The sequence below is a fragment of the Phalaenopsis equestris genome, unplaced genomic scaffold (assembly GCF_001263595.1).
Source record: "Phalaenopsis equestris unplaced genomic scaffold, ASM126359v1 Scaffold000848, whole genome shotgun sequence".
NCBI lineage: Eukaryota > Viridiplantae > Streptophyta > Magnoliopsida > Asparagales > Orchidaceae > Phalaenopsis > Phalaenopsis equestris.
The window spans coordinates 110,031-129,813 of record NW_018165288.1 but is presented as its reverse complement, the minus strand read 5'-3'; the positions used below and the strand labels follow the sequence as shown (position 1 = coordinate 129,813).

General features: G+C 39.0%; 1 protein-coding gene across 1 annotated transcript in view; it reads right to left on the bottom strand.

The window, feature by feature from the left end:
• The window catches only part of LOC110031831 (nuclear pore complex protein GP210), a 172,228-nt gene that overhangs the window by 143,940 nt on the left and 8,505 nt on the right, over positions 1–19,783 (bottom strand). Inside the window, 1 exon segment of the mRNA XM_020735245.1 lies at positions 3,565–3,911. Within this exon segment, the coding sequence (XP_020590904.1) occupies positions 3,565–3,911 (347 nt within the window).

Genomic DNA, 19,783 nt, shown 5'->3' with positions numbered 1-19,783 from the left:
TCGCTGACTGGTGCTCCTCGACTGCGAACGGCCAGCCGCTGACCTTCCCAGCTCTTCTGGAGACCCCTTCCTCCTTCGCGCTAGCCTTAGAGCTTTGGTCCACTCCTAGCCGAAGCCTTCCTTGGGTAGCTGGGAGTGGTGGGAGATTGGATCTGCAGCTCGACGGACAGATAGATGGCTTCAGTGGTTCCCAATTGGAGGAGGAATACCTCACCATCTGCCTCCTTACGCTCGCCCGTCACGAATCCTATGCTTTCTCTCAAACTCCACCCCTGCTCCCTTTGTGGCAAGGCTTTCGCGTCCTACCTGGCTGATTCGGATCTGGTGGTGGGTTAAGTCAAATCCTCCGGATAGATTGTAGGAGAGCCCTTTTCTGATTAAGGTATAAGAGAGAGAAAACATGGCAAGAAAAAAGAGAGGAAATCCCCGGCGAAAACCGCAAGAACTGAGAACGATAAGAAAATTGTTATGTTTGTATTATCATTCGTTCGATTTGGATTTCTTCGCTAGGCATCGCTAGTTCTACGGAATCTTCCACTATTTCTTACAATTCGCTTCATCCGCTTTGACTTCGGCTGCTTCGTCGCATTCAAGAATTGAAGGCTTCGGCACTCCTTCCTAGGCCCACGGCTTCAGTATCTCGACTTCAGCACTTTTGGCGTGAAGATCAGGGAACCAATCGTCCTCGTCGGAGGAGGAAGAATGAATAGCATTTGGATCGTATAGCAGGACACGGATCCTACTTGTGGGCTATGATCGGTAGCATTTAGATCAAGACGCGCATCCTACTTGTATGCTATGATCGATAGCATTTGGATCGTGTAACTGGATCCTATTTGTGAGCTATGATCGGTAGCATTTGGATCAGGACGCAGATCCCACTTGTAGACTATGATCGATAGCATCTGGATCGTGTAATTGGATCCTATTTGTGGGTTATGATCGATAGCATTTGGATCGTGTAACTGAGGATCATTCTTATGGCTATGATTCGAATTTCTGGGCGACAATGATAAAAATTATTTGTTTTTCTCTGCTCAAATCATGTTATGATTCAGGAGTTGTCTCTGAGTCTTCGACATTCTCGGCTTCGGACATTCGACATCGGTACTCACGGCTTGAGGATTTTTGGTCCCGACAGTGTTATCAGTTTCTTGTTGGCAAATTAAAGCTTCCTGATCAGTCAAAATGAATTTGAGGGGGGTGTCAATCAAGAATGATGGAAATCAGACAGCTAAATTAGGAGTTTTTTATAATCAGGAGCTTCCTTATTTAAATTATTTCTAATATCTTTATTCTGATTTATTTTTGTTCTTCCTGATTGACACTCCTTGGACCTGCTCGTATGACTGTTTAGAGGAGCTGTCTGATTTCCGTTCTTCCTGATTGTACAAAATAGATTATTATGAATTTTGTATCTAAAATAGATACAAAATATTTTGTATCTAAAACAGCAGGTCCTTATTATTAAGTTACCTAAAATAGATTATACAAAATATTTTGTATCTAAAATAGATTGTAAGATTATTATTTAATGGAATGAAAGCAAAGGGAAAAGGCATCGAGTCTATTCAGTCTATTTTTTCTCAAAACTTTGACAAGGAGGGCTGGTCTGGATTAGCTAGACCTAGTCAGACCAGCCGAAGGCCTGGCCAAGCCAGCTGGCCCAGCCTAGAGAGGCGCAATCCCTATGAGATGTCACGAACAATTCTAACGTCCAGGTGGAGCACACGCAGCTGCCAATCACGTACAAGAGAAGGGGAATTAAAGGATCTAGGGGAAAGTTTTAAAGGATCAAGGGGAGTATTTATTAGGGTTAACTGGCTAGGTTTTTATGTTTTGATTTGCTGCAGTTTTTCTTTTTTCTTGGTATTCCAAGCGGTAAAACTTATCGAAAAAATCACGACATGAATTTACATCAGGGATAGGCTATAAGCCCATATCTTTTTGCTTTAGTCATGGATGGCCATACTTGCAACTTACAGAAGAACGTACCTTGGTGTATGATTTTCGCTGATGATATTCTTCTCGTGGATAAGACGAGAGAAAAAGCTCAGGAAAAACTTGAATTATGGAGGTCTACCTTGGAGTCTTAAGGTCTTCATTTGAGTAAAACCAAAATCGAATACATGGAATGTAATTTTAATAGTAGTAGCTCTAGTGACAGAAATGTAACTATGGGTAACTATGGGTGATCTGGGTGATCAAATTATTAAAAGTTGTGAATGCTTTAGATATCTCGGGTCTATTGTTCAAAGTGATGGTGATATTGATGGGGATGTTATTGGTGGAATTCAAGTTGGTTGGTTGAAGTGGAGGAATGATTCCAGTTTATTGTGTGACAGGAAAGTACCTCTTAGACTGAAAGGAAAATTTTATAAGATGGTAATGAGACTTGCAATGCTAGATGGCGTTGAATTTTGGCCATTAAAATAGAAGCATAAAACTAAGTTAAGTGTTGCGGAGATGAGAATGATTAGGTGGATGAGTGGCTTTACACTTAAAGACAAAATGCAAAATGAATATATTCGTGATAGATTTGGTGTAGCTCCAGTGACGGACAAAATTAGAGTCGTCTTAGATGGTTTGGTCACATTAAACCTCAACCATCTGATGATCCGACTAGAAAAGCAGATGTTTTAGATTCAACTTATGTTAAGAAAGGCAGAGGTAAACCTAGGATGACTTGAGCATATTGTATAAAAAATGATCTTAATTTATTAGAAATAAATGAAAATATAACACTAAATAGGACGCAGTGGGGTAAAAGGATTCATGTAGCTGACCCCACTTAGTGGGATAAAGGTTTTGTTATTGGTGTTGTTCCCAATGTTGTCTAGTGTTTTTGGAGATATGATCTACCTCTCGAACAGTAGATCAATGTTGTATCTTATTTGTTTTCGTTGGTAATCGGCACTCAATTAAGTTCCCCCACTCTTGCAATTTATCTAATGTTTGTTTGATGTTTTTTGTTCAGGATCATATCATGCGCTTAGAAAAAGTCTCGTCGCGAGCCTCAAAGGTGAAATATTCAATTGCTAGATTAAGAAGCAAATTGTCTGTTAAGGCTGTCGATGCTTATCATTATATACTTAGTGTTATGTGTTGCATTTAAAAATTATTTCATATTGATCACAGCAATTACCACTCTAATTTCAATTTATAATATTTTGTAGAATTGCGATAATTACAAATTTCTTATTATTATCTGACAAATTATAGCTCTTTTCTGTTAAAAAAATGATGTTGTAGGTACATATGACTGTTTATAAATGTACATATGTTTGTGTTTGTATATGTACACTAACAGGTGAGCTCATAAACATAAGAAATTACTATTTACTTATAAACACACATGTTTTGACTGCAATCATATAAGTAGCTAGCTACATATACACATGAGTTTAAATATCTGCATTTATTATGTATGCGTGTGAGAATGTGTCCCTGTCCCCATGCATATGCATATGTAAGCTTGTAAACATGTCAATATGACTGCAATACATATGCAACAAATCAGTGTAAAGAAGTTGATTTGAAATTGAATTTCTGCTAAATAAGTACCTCCGTGATAAATATCTCATTTGAATCTGGCCCTTCTGAGAAAACCTTCATGTAAATTATGTACAATTGACCGGGGAATACATACCAAGTGTCTGAAGAAGGTATAGGATCAATACCTTCAACAGGATCAAATAAGCTAGTGATAGGTACTAGGTATAGCAACAACTTCTCTGGGAGGACAACATGCAGAGCTGAAGCTTGAATATGACCAGAAACCCTGATGTCTTCAACAATAACATTTGTCATTCCCAGGCGCAAAGTGTGAACAGTTCCCATCAAACTGTCCACTCGAGCCACTGAACAATTCAGTACAGACCATTGATGATGTGGTGAGGGTAACTCAATCACTACAAGAAATAAATTCAATCAAAAAACATAAAGGCAAAATAGATAAAGAACAGCATTGTCAAAACCTTATTTCAAGAATTTCAGATTTTAATGTTAGAATGCTTTTGCAACCATGAACCAAAGGGAAATTTACATGAAATTGAAAATGTGAAAATCTTTAGATCACATAAAACAAGTGTGTAGCCCAAAGAGAAAAATCAGCTAGGAATAGCACCAAATATTGCATTCATATGCAAAATAATGAGAAGCATGCATACACAAAACTGAGGATTTTACAATATGTTGGATGGTAGCTTATTTGTTCCATCAATTAGATTCCGTACCAAGATAGTTGATGCAAGACATAGAGATGACGACTCGACTCTTAAGCCATACAAGTTCTTTCTCATCTAGAAATAACAAACTCCAATGAAAGTGATTTGATATCCGTCCAACATTTAAGCATAAAAGTTTCGTTGCAAGAAATAAAATGTGATAATTTCGAAAAATTGTACATAATTACAAAATTGAATGATGTCTCCAAAAAGTGAGTTACTTAAGCAAGATCTAAGCTCATAATGATTTCAATGTGGGGAGTACCCCATAAAGCTTATAAGCTAGTGCTGTGTTACAATTGGCCAACTAGCAATTTTGAACCTGAAGAACTACAAATGCCAAATGGCAATCATAACTAGTCAAACTGTAAAACTCTTCCACCATTGTTTGGTCCCTACGACAATATTTACAATACCCCTAGAATTAAATTCGCAAATAAGAAAATTTCATAAAGAGACATAAAGAATATAGTAAACTCCCTTTGAATGATAAACATCTCTGACAATTAATTCTGTACAGCATGTGGTGGATCTCATGAAGAGCCACATAACAAATCAAAATCTCCAAAAGCGAGATAATCCTATGTAACGATTAAGAAATCAACCACCCTTTAGATAGGAGAAAATCAACCAAACTATTAATTTGAATAGTTGTTTTATTCACAACACCTTCAGTTAAGAACAAGAAGTGCTCCTTCAAGAACTCTAACCACTGGACATGTTGAAAAGCAATGTACTTCAAATAATTATGATATTAAACCACTGTTAAACCGAAAAAATGAGAAACTCCCTGGAAAACAAAAACGTATTGACAGTAAGGAAGAGCCTGCATAATGCATAGAACTCTGTCGTCTAAGTTTTCTATTTGGTTTCTTTTAGTTCCCAATGCTATGTTGCAAAGGAATGCAGCTAAAAAAAATATTAAAAGGACTGACTTAAAGGTATCTGGAAGATTTCAAAGAAAAATATGCAACAGAAAACCCGCAAACTACAATATAGGCCTACCACATTCGAGAGGAGGCACTCCGGATGGATCACCAGTAGCCACAACGGTGACTTGCTAGATCAAAAGAATAGAGTGAATCTTTTCTACCATGTGAATTCCAGGGATTAAGAACCTCCACCTCGAAGATATGACCTGAAATATTTGAGAAGCCAGAATTTTGAAGTAAAGATTGATTTGTCATATTTCGAAGGCGATATGGATCCTCATCGACCTTAGAATGTGTCTTTCAATGTCATAACGTTTCACCGGACAAAATGATGAAACTAGCTGCCAGCAATCTAAAGAAGAGTGCATTATTTTGGTGGCAAAATTTCAAGTACCTACGCTAGGGAGAAGGAAAAGAAAAAATTATTACCTAGTCCAAGATGAAAAGAAAGAAGTAGTTTCAATTCCTACCAGCTCACTATAGACTGGATGTTCAAACCTTATATTCAAAAGTGAAGAGACCACATAACCCGGCGACTACCACATCTTACAGGTAGGGTTTAACCTCAAGATCTTACAATTATAGTATACTGAGCGGAACATCCATATTGACCCTTCCTAAATAGACACTAGTTCAAAGAACAGAGGGCGTGAATCTATATTCTCAAATCCATCACAATCAGAAGGTGTTTTAAGTGTCATGGATTTAAGCATGTTGAAGCAGATGGTACAACCAGTAGGATGATTAATTTCATTGAGCAGGGAGTTAATGAAGAAAAGGACAATGACACAATAGATTAATAAAGTGAGGACACAAAGGAGAAGGATCATATTCCAACTGATGAGGGAGAAAAGCACGCAATTCAAGCTGCGGCCATAAAGGAGACTCCAACATAATTAACATTGGCGGTTCAAGACGGTCCTAATTCTGAGGAGCCAACACCAAACACTCGACAACCACAGATAAGAGAAATTCAGCCTTTTCAGATCTATAGCCCTTTTATGTCACATCGAAAAGATTATATGGAGTTCTTCGGATATTAGATTTAGTTCAGCAGTAAACCCACCACTAGATGTCCAGACATGAGGGATGAACCACAACTTTGAAAATTGTCTTAGAGCTTGAGAGGGAAGAAAACTTTTCAATGAAATCCAGATCCTATCAGTGAAAAAGAAAATGTCTCTACTGAGTAGTTGCTAGTGAGAGTGGCGCAGCCTACACAAAATCCACCCCGAAGTTGATTTCTCCTTACAAACATGTTTATCAGCTACAATCCAATCAATAAGAAAAGTGGACGAAGAAGGTTTCAGACTTACGAGCTCGAGAGTTATATTGCAGGAACTTACATCGATATGCATCTCTAGCTCAGAATGTGTCAAAAGATGATATAATTTCATTATATCAAAATATGGTGTGCAATGTCAGTGCATACAAGATCGACTTGTCCAGAGATTATATCATCCTTGATACCTTCAGTGAGACCAACATGACTACTATGAGAAGACAGAAACTTCGATAGATGAGGTCGAAGCTCCCCCAACACTAGGAGACTGACACGGGGGCGTCATGCCAGGCACGAAGGAACCAATGGACACGCAGGCATCGCAAGTGCCTCACACAATCGTTTCCACACGACTCATTCTTTCGTTGGACAAAACTGGTCTAGGTTTTCTCCCTTCTGATGAGTCAGTCAGTCCTCTTAGGCCACTCCTAGTTATCATTTTATTTTATATATGTATTCTTAATGTTCTAAGTTTAGTTTTTTTCTCATATTTCTGTCAGAATAGCCACATGAATCTGCTGTTCCTCTTCTCGAGTTGCATCCGAAGACGAGAAAATGCTCAGGTTGTAATTCGTCTGAGGTGGTGACCTTCTTCCAAGATTCAAATAGTACGCCGGTTGTAGCACATTCTTGAGGGAGTATTTATCATCGACCTTTCCTTCCCCGCACCCCACACTTCTTTGTCATGCCTCTTTCCTCGTTGCAGCTACCCAGGACAGCCGATATTGTTGTTCTTTCCTTCATTTCTCTTTCCAGCCACCTCCCTTACAAAATCCCTATCGTCCTCCTTCTAAATCAGCCATCAGCCCTCCCTGTGATTGTTTCAGATAGCCCAAAGCATTCGAACCCCCTAATACTTGTTGTCGTCGTTGTTCCAAGCCTTCATCCCCGCTGCCCTCGCTATCCCAACCCTCCACCGTCACTTTGCAGCACGCAACGTCTTCCCATTGTTGTTTTTCTGTTGAGCCGCCCCAAATAGCAAACTACTGCTATTTGGATTGTCGTCCCTTGCTACCATGTTGTTTCATCCGCCCATAATCGTTGTCGCCACTCCTCCATATACCGAAAAACCCTTCCCTACCTTACCGTCATCTCTCCAAGAAACCTAACTGTCACCACCATCATAAAAAATCCACCCTAACACGAGTGTGTGTATCGTGTGTATTATATTTTCCCTTTCAAGTGCATGTAATTATAACTGCATTTTGCTTCGAGTAATAATATTTGATTTTCTATTGTTGTTTGGACTAACTCAATTGTCAGTATCTTCTTAAGTAATTGTAAAAATCATGTACATCAAAAGAAAATTAATCACATTGAAAAGATCGAAATCTATTTCAGAAAAAATTAAAAAAAAATGTGTGTTCCAACAAACTCTTCAACTACAGATATCCTCATCAATTATGACAAACTAATCAACAAGTTAAATATTATCAACATATGCAACCAAGCTTAGGCAGAAGTCTTGAAATAATCTTGAACTCGCCTAAAGAAACATCGCAATATGTTCCATTGACATGGGGTTTCCCCTTCTTGATACAGGTGTGCGTGACCCCCTCTCGCTATGGTTGAACCGACCAACACTTCAGTCAGATGGACTGATCTGGACAGAGGCTGGTTGGATCGATCCCTGCTCCTGCTCGTTAGAGCGGGATTTGCCGCTCGTGCACGTGAATTCCTATTCATGGAATTGCCACCTCCCGCCTATGTTGCCCTCTTTCGCCTATGCTGCCCTCTCCTGCATATGCTGCCCTCTCCTGCCTAAAATCCCGCATATGCTGCCCTCTCCTGCCTATTCGTGCCCTCTCCTGCATATGCTGCCCTCTCCTGCCTATTTGAGTCTTTCCATAGGGGAACTCCTATTTTGCATCCCTTGCCTTAATAGTTCCTTCCTCCTTTAAATCTTGCCTCTTTTATCTACTGACTTCAAATATAAATGTATGCTTGCTTTCCTAAGTTAGTTTAATTGATCGCTAAATTCAGATTGCCGCCACCGATGTTGTTCCCTTCGAGAGTTGTATCCAAAGGCGAGGAAGTGCTCTGGTTGTCCCTCATCCTAGGTGATGATCGTCTCCAAGGGTCTGGGTGATCCTCCGGCTGTAGCTCGACCCCAACGAGGCATTTATCTTCCCCTTACATTTGTTTCCCTGCTGCCAGCTCCGAATCCAGCCACCGCTGCCCCCTCTTTCACTGTTGCCAACCATTTTTTTGCTCTTGTCCAACTACTGCAGCCCCTCTCTCACGGCTGCCAGCATTTATCCTTCCTCCCTAACCCCCTCCAGTTGTTGTACTCCTCTGCGACCACCTACCAGCACCTCTCTGTCCCCTGGTCGGTCCTCCCGGCAGCTGCTCTACCTTCTGGCCTCCTCCCAGCCGACCTCTCTAGCCCTCCCCACCCCACCAGCTCCCACTACAAACCATACCACCCTCAGCTCTTACTGTTGCCCACATCGGCTCTCGTAGCTCTAGTTAGAGCCTATGTGTCCTTCGTCTATGCCTTCGTGACATTGTTTTTGTCGTCGTTATACCCCATTTTCAAGAGTCATGGTTGTAACCGTTAAAACTTCAACAATAATATTTTTACTTTTGTAGTGACTTAGAGTTAACTCCGATATCAATCACTACCAAAGCTAGTCTAATCCTAGTCTTATCCTATGGTCCCAAGCATCCCTCCCCCCCCACCAGACCCCCCCCCCCCCCCCCATTTTCAAAATCAGCAACACCAAATTAATTTTTCTTCACCGTCAAAGAGTTTTCTACATCCTCTTTCACCTCTCAAACCTCAACCCTAACCATATACATGTCTGGGTCTGCCCGTGATGAAATATGGCGAGAGATCCGGCGACTTCAGCAGTGGATTACGAACATTGAAGATGAAATCCAATAGGAGGCTACCATCGATCGTGATCCAAATGAAGGAGAATGAGAAGATAAGAAGATGAAGTAAGAAACACAATGTCAATTCCTACCAACTTACTATGGCCAAAAGTTGCAGTATCTAGCGTACAACGTGGAGAGACCGCAACACTAAGCGACCCCCCTTGCAACTATCTAGCGAAAACAATCCGCAAGTCTGTCACAGCCAAAAAATATTGCAAATGTCACGAATTTGGACATGTTGAAGTAGAATGCACAACCATAGGAGTGATCTATTTCACCTACCAGAGCGTCATTGAAGAATCGGGTAACGACACCATAGATATTGAAAGGCAGTTCGAAAGAGAATTTTCATCTGATGAAGTCTTCTCTAATGAAACTCCCTTGTTCGTGGATACATCCAATTTCTTTCCTCCATGTGATCAAAAGGAAAATGTGAATTTTGAGGAGATTGTAATTCCTACTCTCTTAGAGAATGAAGGACTTTTTATTGAGACATATAAAAATCACACAGACCAGAAGACGTCAGAATTTAAACTTTTAGTGGATAGTCTTAGTAACGACCAACCGATAGCATCAAATGCGGCTACACTTCTAGCTTTCTCCCCCAATGTTTCATACGAAGCGACGAAAGGCCAGTGTGAAGCCCTTGTTATTGGAATACGGCAAAACATGTCAATTTTTCAAAACTTCAAGAGTCAGAGTGAAGGCCCAGAAGATAACAAGAATCACACATCAACCAAACTCTTCCAAATTCTCAATCTTGTTAAGGTACAACTTGTCATAGATGAGAAACATATGAGGTATTTATTTGTTCAAAATTTGGCTCGGAAGAACCGACATAGTGTTGTACCTATGGCTCAGATTATACCAAACCATAATGGAACTTCAGGGAGGTATGCATGCAAGTAGAAAAAGCTCCCCATATGCTTTGTTAGTCAACGCAATCATCAACAGGATCCAGGAACGGCCTTCGAGAACCACAAGCTTTGACAAAGGAAGTTGAAGCTCCTCCAATCCCGGAATAATGACGCGGGGCTTCCCCTTTCCAATACAGATGTGTGCGACCCCTTCTTGCTGCAGCTGAACTAGCCAACACTTCATCTAGTTGGACCAGCCTGAACAGGGGCCAGTTGGACCAGTCGCTGCTCTCGCTCGTTAAAGGGGGATTTGCTGCCTGTGCCCATGACTTCCTATTCGTGGAATTGCCACTCTTGTCTCTGATGCCCTCTTCTGTCTATTCAAGCTTTGTCATAGGGCAAATCCTTCCTATTTTTCATCCCTTGCCTTCATAATTCCTTCCTCCTTTAAATCTCGCCTCTTTTATTTACTGACTTCAAATATAAATGTATGTTTGCTTGCCTAAGTTGATTGATTGTTGAATTCAGATTGTTGTCGCCAGCGTTGTTTCCTTCGAGGGTTGTATCCAAAGGCGAGGAAGTGCTTCGGTTATCCCTCGTCCTAGGTAATGACCATCTCCAAGGGTCTGGGTGGTGCTCCGACTGTAGCTCGACCCCGACGAGACATTTATCTTCCCCCTATGTTTGTTTCCCTGCTATCAGCTCCAAATCGAACCACCGCCACACCTCTTTCACTGCTTTCAAACACTTTTTTGCTCTCGTCCAGCCACTGTAGCCCCTCTGCCACGACTGTCAGCTCTAAATCGAACCACCTCTGCCCCTCTTTCACTACTTTCAAACACTTTCTTGCTCTCGTCCAGCCACTGCAGCCCCTCTCCCACGGCTGTCAGCATTGCTCCTTCCTCCAGGACCCCCTCCAATTGTTGTCCTCTACGGCCACCTACCAGCAGCCCTTCCAGCACCTCTCTGCCCACTGGCTGGTCCTCCCAACAACCGCCCAACCTTCCTGCCTCCTGCCAGCCAACCTCTCCAGCCCACCTCACCCCACCCCTCTTTGTACCACTACAACCCATACCACCCTTAGCCCTTTTGATGCTGCCCCCACCGACTGTCATAGCTCTTATTGGAGCCTATGTAGCGTGTCCTTTATTTATGCCTTAGTGTTGTTGTGTTTGTCATCATATTTCTTGTTTTCAAGAGTCATGGTTGTAACCGACAGAATTTCAACAATAATATTTATGTTTCTATTGTGATTGGGTTAACTCCGGTATCATCCATCTACAATAATCCAACAATATATGAATATCCTTTTTTTTCAATCCATTTTTGTTTTGTAGTTGATTCTGAATTTCAGATTTAAGTACTGATTTCCAAATTTAATTGTTTCCTTGATAGTTATTTCCACAGCTATCATGTACAAATTCCCAGCTTATTTTTTAAATGGAATAAGAGAATAAAACGAAACTATGCAATCTTCCATTTCTTATCCTCACTTCTTCTCATCATAGATTTCAAATAAACAAATTTCAAGGATACCTCCTCTAGCTGCCTTTACGTAGCCATATACACCCCATTATGCCTTTTTCAGCTTGCCTTAAACCCAATTTTGGGTTTCAAACCGAAGACGAGGCTAAATGAACTAACCATAAAGGTAGCCCAACAATAGGAGCCTATTAGTCCACCTAAGGCTATAAACGAGTTAATGCCTCCAAAAAAACAACTTGATACTCATCATGTAAGGCTGGTTAATATATATTTATTTATATAACTGAATAAGTTCCAAACAAAATTTAAAAGCTCAACATAAAAAAAGAAACATAACGGTTGACTTGTCCATTTACGTTCCCTAACATTCTTGTTGTCTAATAAATGGTTCGCTATGAAATCGATAAAATAGACATTTAATAACGACTTAATTACTAATTTAATGACTTGTTCTAAGATCAAGTATGAATTTTTCTACATTTTATACACATTAAAAAATTATCTAAATTATAAGTCATAATAAATATGTACAGAATAACAAAAAAAAGTTAGATATACAGATGAAAATATTTTAATATTAATATTTGAAATTTACCAAACAACTTAGATAATAACAGACAAATGATACAAATTTGATTAAAATCTATAAACCCAATAATATTTCAAAATAACGCTAAATGTTTATACCATTAGCATCAACCGTATAATTAATTAAATTAATTAAAACCCTATTAAAGCTCAAGCTAAATAAAAAACTAACAAAAAAATTTGAACCAAATTTTAAAACTTGGATCGCTTTAGCTCGGTTCTAGATCAATTAAGTAAATAAATGAGAGAACTTAAAAAAGATGGTATTAAAATCAACTTGATTCATTTATAACCCTACATTCACTCATTTAACTAGGTTAGCTAAATAACCAAGCCCAAATTGGATGGAAAGGTATCCGAATAATTTTTTTTAGTATTAACACAAGTAATTTATACTACTAAAACCAAATTCAGCATTGCTTCACCCTTTATATGCAATTTGGGAACATTTTAATTTTGTTAAGCCCAATGTTTCTAAACCCTTTACATGTCTCTTCAATTTAAGGTCATTTAAAAGTTTACTTAAATACGATATAATGCAAGCATATGCAACAAAACAAGCCTTTTCTATTAACAAACCAATGGACAACTTGTGCATGGAAATAGTTTGCAGGAAAAGAATTAGAACTATGGTCACATTTATCTGTCAAAGAGAGGTCGCATACTCACATATGAGGCCATCAGTATCTTGAGAAGCTCCCAGATACATTAATCAGTGTTCACAACAGAAAATTAAATTGGGAGTCCATTGAAGCAGGAGCTTCTAGCAGAGGCATTTTTTGAACCTGCGACAGTACTGCTAAGTAGCGTGAATTGGACCGGATGCAGAAAAGTTCCAAACGACTGGGACCGGTTAAAACAGCAAATTGAGCGTCGGCTGACCTTCCTTACGAGGATTTGGCGCCTCCTTTTAATTGGGGTCCCGATCCTAATTACCTAAGGCTTATTTATTTGATTCATGTGTTCAGGGTTTCAGTTTTTCTTCGTGTTTTCTATCAAGACAGCCGTCGGCGTCCAGGTTTTCCCTTCTAAGACAATATATGAGGGCGAGTGGTACTCCAGCAGTAACTCGTTCTAAAGTGTTAACTCTCCTCTACAGATCGAGTGGTACTCTGGTTATAACTCGCTCCCGAGGTGATGTTATCCTTCTCCAACTACTTTGCATCCCTCCTGCTTCGTTGTCAAACATTCATCCTCACTCAAGCCGCCCTAACAGCTACCTCCCGGCTGTCTTCCTACAATTCCTGCTCTCCCAACTACCGCCTGCTCGTTACCAGCAGTCCAAAATCAATCCTCTGGCACACCCCTTTTGTCGTCCCATCCCCCCGGAACATTCTCACCACCTTCTTCCAGCCTTCTGCCTCGTTGCCACGGCCTCATAACCTCTCACCTTGTTGTCCATTGTTGTCCCCACTACCTACAACCTTCCCTCCACCATCTCCCAACCTTCTACCTTTTGTTGTTGCAGCCTCGTAAGCCCCTTGTCTTGTTGTCCACTATTGTTCCAGCCATCTAAACCGCATCTCTGCAGCCTCACTGTTGTTCCAAAACTTCTCTGACACTACCATTGTCGCTCCAGCCTCCCAAGACCATTCCCGTGCCGCCTTGTTGTTGTCCTAGCCGTCGGAACCACCTCCCCGCAAGATAAATGTTGTTCCAGCCGCCCAGAACTGGCCATAGCCGTTGCTTCTTCACTACCCAATCTACCCACCCCCTTGCTATCACTTTCAAGCCACTTATAGGCCACCAATACCACCCGAGATCCACCCTACTTAAGTGTTTGTGTCGTATTTATTGTTATTTAAGATTTTTGGGTGTTGTGTTGTTGTATTTTCCCTTTCACGTGTGTTGGTTGTAACCTCATATTTGTTTTTCCTCTTGCGGTTTGAGATAAATCGGGTAAGAGCTAACATAACACTAATCCTATCCTAGGGTTTCTAGTATTCACACATACCCAACCTCCATGCAAAATTCCTTCCCTTCGCTGATTTTGTTTAATTCGGCCACCCAAAATTTTTCTTTCCCACCTCATTTCACCTACGCACACACGAATCCTAATCATGCCACCAAGGAAAAAATAGTTGAACATCTACCAAGAGTTCACCATTAAAGAGATACAGCAACAACTCCGCCGAGTGCTACAATTGCTCGATGAAATTAAGGAAATGAGACCATCCGAACGGATCACCTATAACCACAACGGTGACTTGCGAGATCACAGGAATAGAGTAAATATCTTCCATCATGCGGATTCCTGGGATGAAGAAATTCTACCACAAAGATTTGACATAAAATATCTGAGAAGCCAGAATTATGAAATAAATGTGAATTTGACATATTTTGACAGCCACATGGATTCAAACGAGATCATCAAGTGGCTCTAGACTTTCGAATGTATCTTTGAGTGCCAGGACATCCCATTATTAGCAGCCAACAAGTTAAGAATGGTTGCAACTCAATGATGGGCAAACTTAAAGTTTCTTCGACGACAAGGAAGAGTAAAATCATCACCTGATCCAAGATGAAATGGGAGATGTAGTGTCAGTAACAACTAGCTCACTACATACCGGATGTTCAGACCCCAGTTTTAAAAGTAGAGAAACCGTATCACCAGGCAACCACCATATCATATAGGCAGCGTTCAACCCAAGATCTTACAAGCAGAATACACCCAAAGAAATATTCAAACCGACCTCGTCCGAGGAGAAACTAATTCAAAGTAGAGAACAGATAGAGTGAACTTATATCCTTAAATTTGTCTCAGCCAAATAATGTTTCAAGTGACACTTGTTTAAGCATATTGGATCAGTTGCATAATCAGGGGAATGATCTACTTCACTGAGCAAGGCGTTGTTCAAGAAAAAACAATAACACATTTGACATTGAAAAAAGTGAGGATACAGAAGATGAGAACCAGCTGTCAGCCAACGAAGAAGAGATGTCATAGATTCCAGTTCAACCCATGAGAGAGATTTCAGCTGAGTTAACAGTAGCTATTCTAGAAGGCAGTGACTCTTAGGCAATGGTCGTTTATGCAGAGTATGAGATTGTAGTGCTTCAAACTACCATTTTGCAGGTATTAAGAGGAGCATCAACATAACTGGCATTAAATGTCCAAAATAGCCATGAGTATGAGAAGCAGTTACCAGACACAGGGCAACGCAAGTAAGGAAATTTCAAAATTTTCATATGTATTGCCTACCTCCTAAGTTTAACCTGCGGAGGGAAATCAACAAGTCAAAGATGAGGCTCTTTTGTGCCACTTATGAAAGACTATATAGAGTTTGTGGAGTGTAAAATCAGTTCAGCAATGTACCCATCGACAGCTTATTAGACAAGATGAATGAATCGCAGTGTTGGAAATCATCTTAGGATCTTTGTGGCGGAGAACATTCTACAGTGAGACAAAGGACCATCCTGAGAAGAAAATGCCTCTCCTGAGTGATTATGCATCAGTGTGATTCAGCCAGTCATAGATGTCATTCTAGAGTTGATTCTTCCTGACATACTTATTTATAAGATACATCCAGCCAAGCATAAGGTATTGGAGAAGCATATTATAGACTTACTCGTGGTTTGGCTCGTGAGAATCTGCATTGTTATGCGCCTCTAGCTTAAATTGTGTCAAAAATGGATATATACTTATTCTATTATGATGTGTTTTGGAATGATAACGCCTATAAGATTAACTTGCCAAGAGCTTGGAACGATTCTGCTGCCTTCAAAAGGGGCGACCTGAATCCTATGAGAAAACAAAAACTTCGATAGATGAGGTCGAAAACTCCCCCAAACCCGGGAGACATATGTGGGAGCTTCCCGCAATGGTGTTTTTGTGACCTCTACTACAGTAATGCTACAGTAGCACGAATTGGGCCGCATACGAAAAAACTCCTAACAACCTGGGACCAATCATAATAGCGAATTGAGGGGTCGGTTGACCTTCCTTATGTGGATTTGGTGCCTCCTTTATACAGTAGTTTCAATCCTAATTACCTAGAGCTTATATATTTTATTTTTGTGTTTAGATTTTCAATTTTTCTTCATGTTTTCTGTCAAAATAGCATTCAATGTCCAGATTTTATCAGAGGGAGAGTGGTGCTTTGGCTGTTTGTTTTGAAGTGATGACTTTCCTCCAAGGGTCAAGTGGTGTTCTGGTTATATCTCATTCCTGATATGGTGTTATCCTTCTCCAACTCATTCGTATCCCTCTCGCCTCAGTATCCCTCTCGCTTTGCTACCACACAATCCTCCTCGCTGCAGACGCACAGATAGCCACCTCTCGGCTGTCTTCCTGCAGTTCTTGCTCGCAAAACTACCATCTGCTCATAGCCAGCCATCCAGAATCATTCCTCTAGTACCCCTGCTACTTACCCAACCCCCCCTCCTCTTGCAACCTTCCCTCCCCCTACTGCTCCTTCTAGCCTAATAAGCCTTTTGCTTTGTTGTCTATTGCTATTCTCCGACACCTACAACCTTTCCTCCACCTTCTGTCAGCCTTCTGCCTTGCACCTTCTATCTGCTATTGTTCTAGCACTTCACCAACACTGTCATTATCGTTCCAACTACCCAAAACCATTCCCCATGCCGCCTTGTTGTTGTCCCAACCACAGGAACCACGTCCTCGCAATCTAGTTGTTGTTCATGCCGCCAAGAACCGCCCCTAGCCGTTATTGCCCCATCCACCCACCCCCAAGCTACCGCTTTCGCAAGCCCCTATTGGCCACCACCACCACCACCTGAGATCCTTTAGTTTTTGTGTCATGTTTGTTGATATTTCAGATTTCGGAGACCGTGTTGTTATATTTTCTCTCTCAAATGTGTTGGTTGTAACCTGTTATTTGTTGTCAATAATAATATTTGTTTTTCCTCTTGTGGTTTGAGTTAACTCCCAGTATCATCCACATTAACATTTCTGTAATACCCAATTTGACCAAAAAAAGTAAATAAAATGTACTTAAAAACTATACCTCACATTTCGCATGTCTCGAAAATCATCAAAATTATTTTTATAAAAGTCTACAATTCATTTTGAGTATTTTGATATATAAATATATTATTAGCATATTTTCTATATATTTGATTATAAAAAATCAATTTCAAAAAAGTTAGTTAAATATAAATTAATTTTACTATTTCCTTATTTTAATCACAACGTAAAGAAAATTAATCCTGTAGCAAACCACTAAACAAACGATGCAAAAATTAAATGATGTAAAGGGCTGGGATTAGTTAATGAAGTAAGATAATATCATAATATATACATATACATATATAAATATATACTTTATTTCCTTTGTTCTTCCCCTATCCCGCAACCTGTGTGAACCGAGAGCAAGGTAGAGCGAGGTGAGGCACTGGAAGTAACAAAACAGAGATCAATTGCTTTCGGTTAGAAGTCTAAGAAGTGGAAACCAAAGCATTGAAAAAGATTTTGAGGGGTTTAAGAAGTAACATATGTAAATATATCCCAAGAGTATATATATATACATCTATATATCTATATATCTAAATACAAACACACACACTAAAGAATTCTTTTTACTTTACTGAAGTTTATCCAAGCAGTTGCTACAAGTTGGCTGCAGTGTTCTAGAAGGGAATCAAACGAGGAAGAAGTGGTAAGATTGGCTGCAGTTTTCTAGAAGGCAATCAAACGAGGAAGTGGATTAAGAAAGCTGAGCTTATGGCAAGGAATTTTGGAATTCGTCTGAACTCTAACAAATTATATTCAGATTTGGGATGGAGGCCGTAAGAGCTTGTATGATGAGAAGTCAATTTGAGGTAAAATATCAATTGAGATTATCAAATGTGTAAAATAAAATTTAATTTAAACATTCAAAAATTTTAAATGAATTGTTATTAATAGATTGTTTAATAAAGAAAATGAGCTCGAAGGAGCGTAGGAAGAAACTCTTCATGAGGATGACTCAACAATTGCGGTGAGATGCTAAATTGCTAAAATAAAAAGCAAACTATCTATAGGACTAATATTTATTCTTGTTTATCAATAAATCCTCTTGTTATGTATTGCATTTAGAATTTTTATATATTCAGCATATTTGATTTTATTAGCAAAATTTAATTCATGTAAATAATCACCGATTTATTTTCAATTTATAGTATTTTATAGAAAAACATGATCAAGTATAAATGTGGAATATCATGTCACATTGAATTCCCCAGTGCATGCTATCAAAATTTATTGTTAACAAATACATTCAGTTAAAGCAAGAAATGCAAAACAAAAAACTATAATAGGTTAAGATGATAAAAAAAATAACATGTATTTTGTGATAGATTGTCAGTTATAATAATATGTGCAAAAGAAGATAGATTTCAACGACATGAGTCTTAGTAGAATATTAAATGGATTTCCAACTCATAACATTAAGTTTGAGATGGTTCAACTGAAATCATAGGGCTTTTGAAAAGTGCGATGTTGGACTAACTAACATTTATACATGGCTATAATGGTTGACGGGCTAAGTTATGACCGGATGAATTAAATGTGTCAAAGGTTATACAAATATCATATGACGTTTTGAAGATAAATAATGTAGAGAATAACAAAAAAAGTTTAAATAAGGAACATAAATGCATAAATAGTGTTGACTAGCATAGTGAAATAAAAAACCTTACAGTAGCGGTTATATTTTTTTCTCACTAATATAGTAATAGTATATATTGCTTACAATCATGCTTTCTTTATTATGCAAGTATTAAAGAATGATTATTCATTATTATAGTAGTACTGTGTTAGTTGTGATTATAAATGAAAATACTCATATGACCATTAGACCAAACATATGTTATTTCTTTCTTATATGTTTGAATCTCATTTTGACATATTTATTTCATCGAGCATGGAGCTCATCAAATATTATGATGATGATTTTCAAAAAGGGAAATGGAGCAGGTGGATCGATAATCAGGTGACATTTCTATCTGTATAGCTTTAGATTGTACACTTTTAGATCCTTATAGAAATTGGTGATTCTGACGTGAATAAAAAAACATTTGATGCGTATAATTTTTTATTTAAAATTTGCTTAGGAACTCTATTTTTATATGAGAATTATGTCATACATGCTTTCATACTTGTGTTTGTTAATAAATATCAGAAAAATTGAAATATGAGAATTTTTTTGGTGACTTTTAAGAAGACTAATTCAACCACTCACTCGATCCTGATAAATAGAAGTCAGGATGAGCATTAGAAAAAATTAGATCTGACAGAACTATTCTCCTATGTTACACCTCTAATTGACCTAAAGGTGTCAGCTGGGAGCTTCATGAAATATCTCATGGGAAAGAGATTGTGCTATATGAGCAGAACAACCCTATTTCTAGAACGTCATTCATTTTTAAAACCTAGTCAAATGTTAGAGAGATCACCTTTAATTTTCATTAAAGAAAATTAACATTACAAGCTATTGCATACATTAAAAGGAGAGAAGTTTGAACAAACAATTTTCGCCATTACTTGCAGAAGGGCATGGATCCAATAAACTATTTCATTAGAATGTGTAGGGA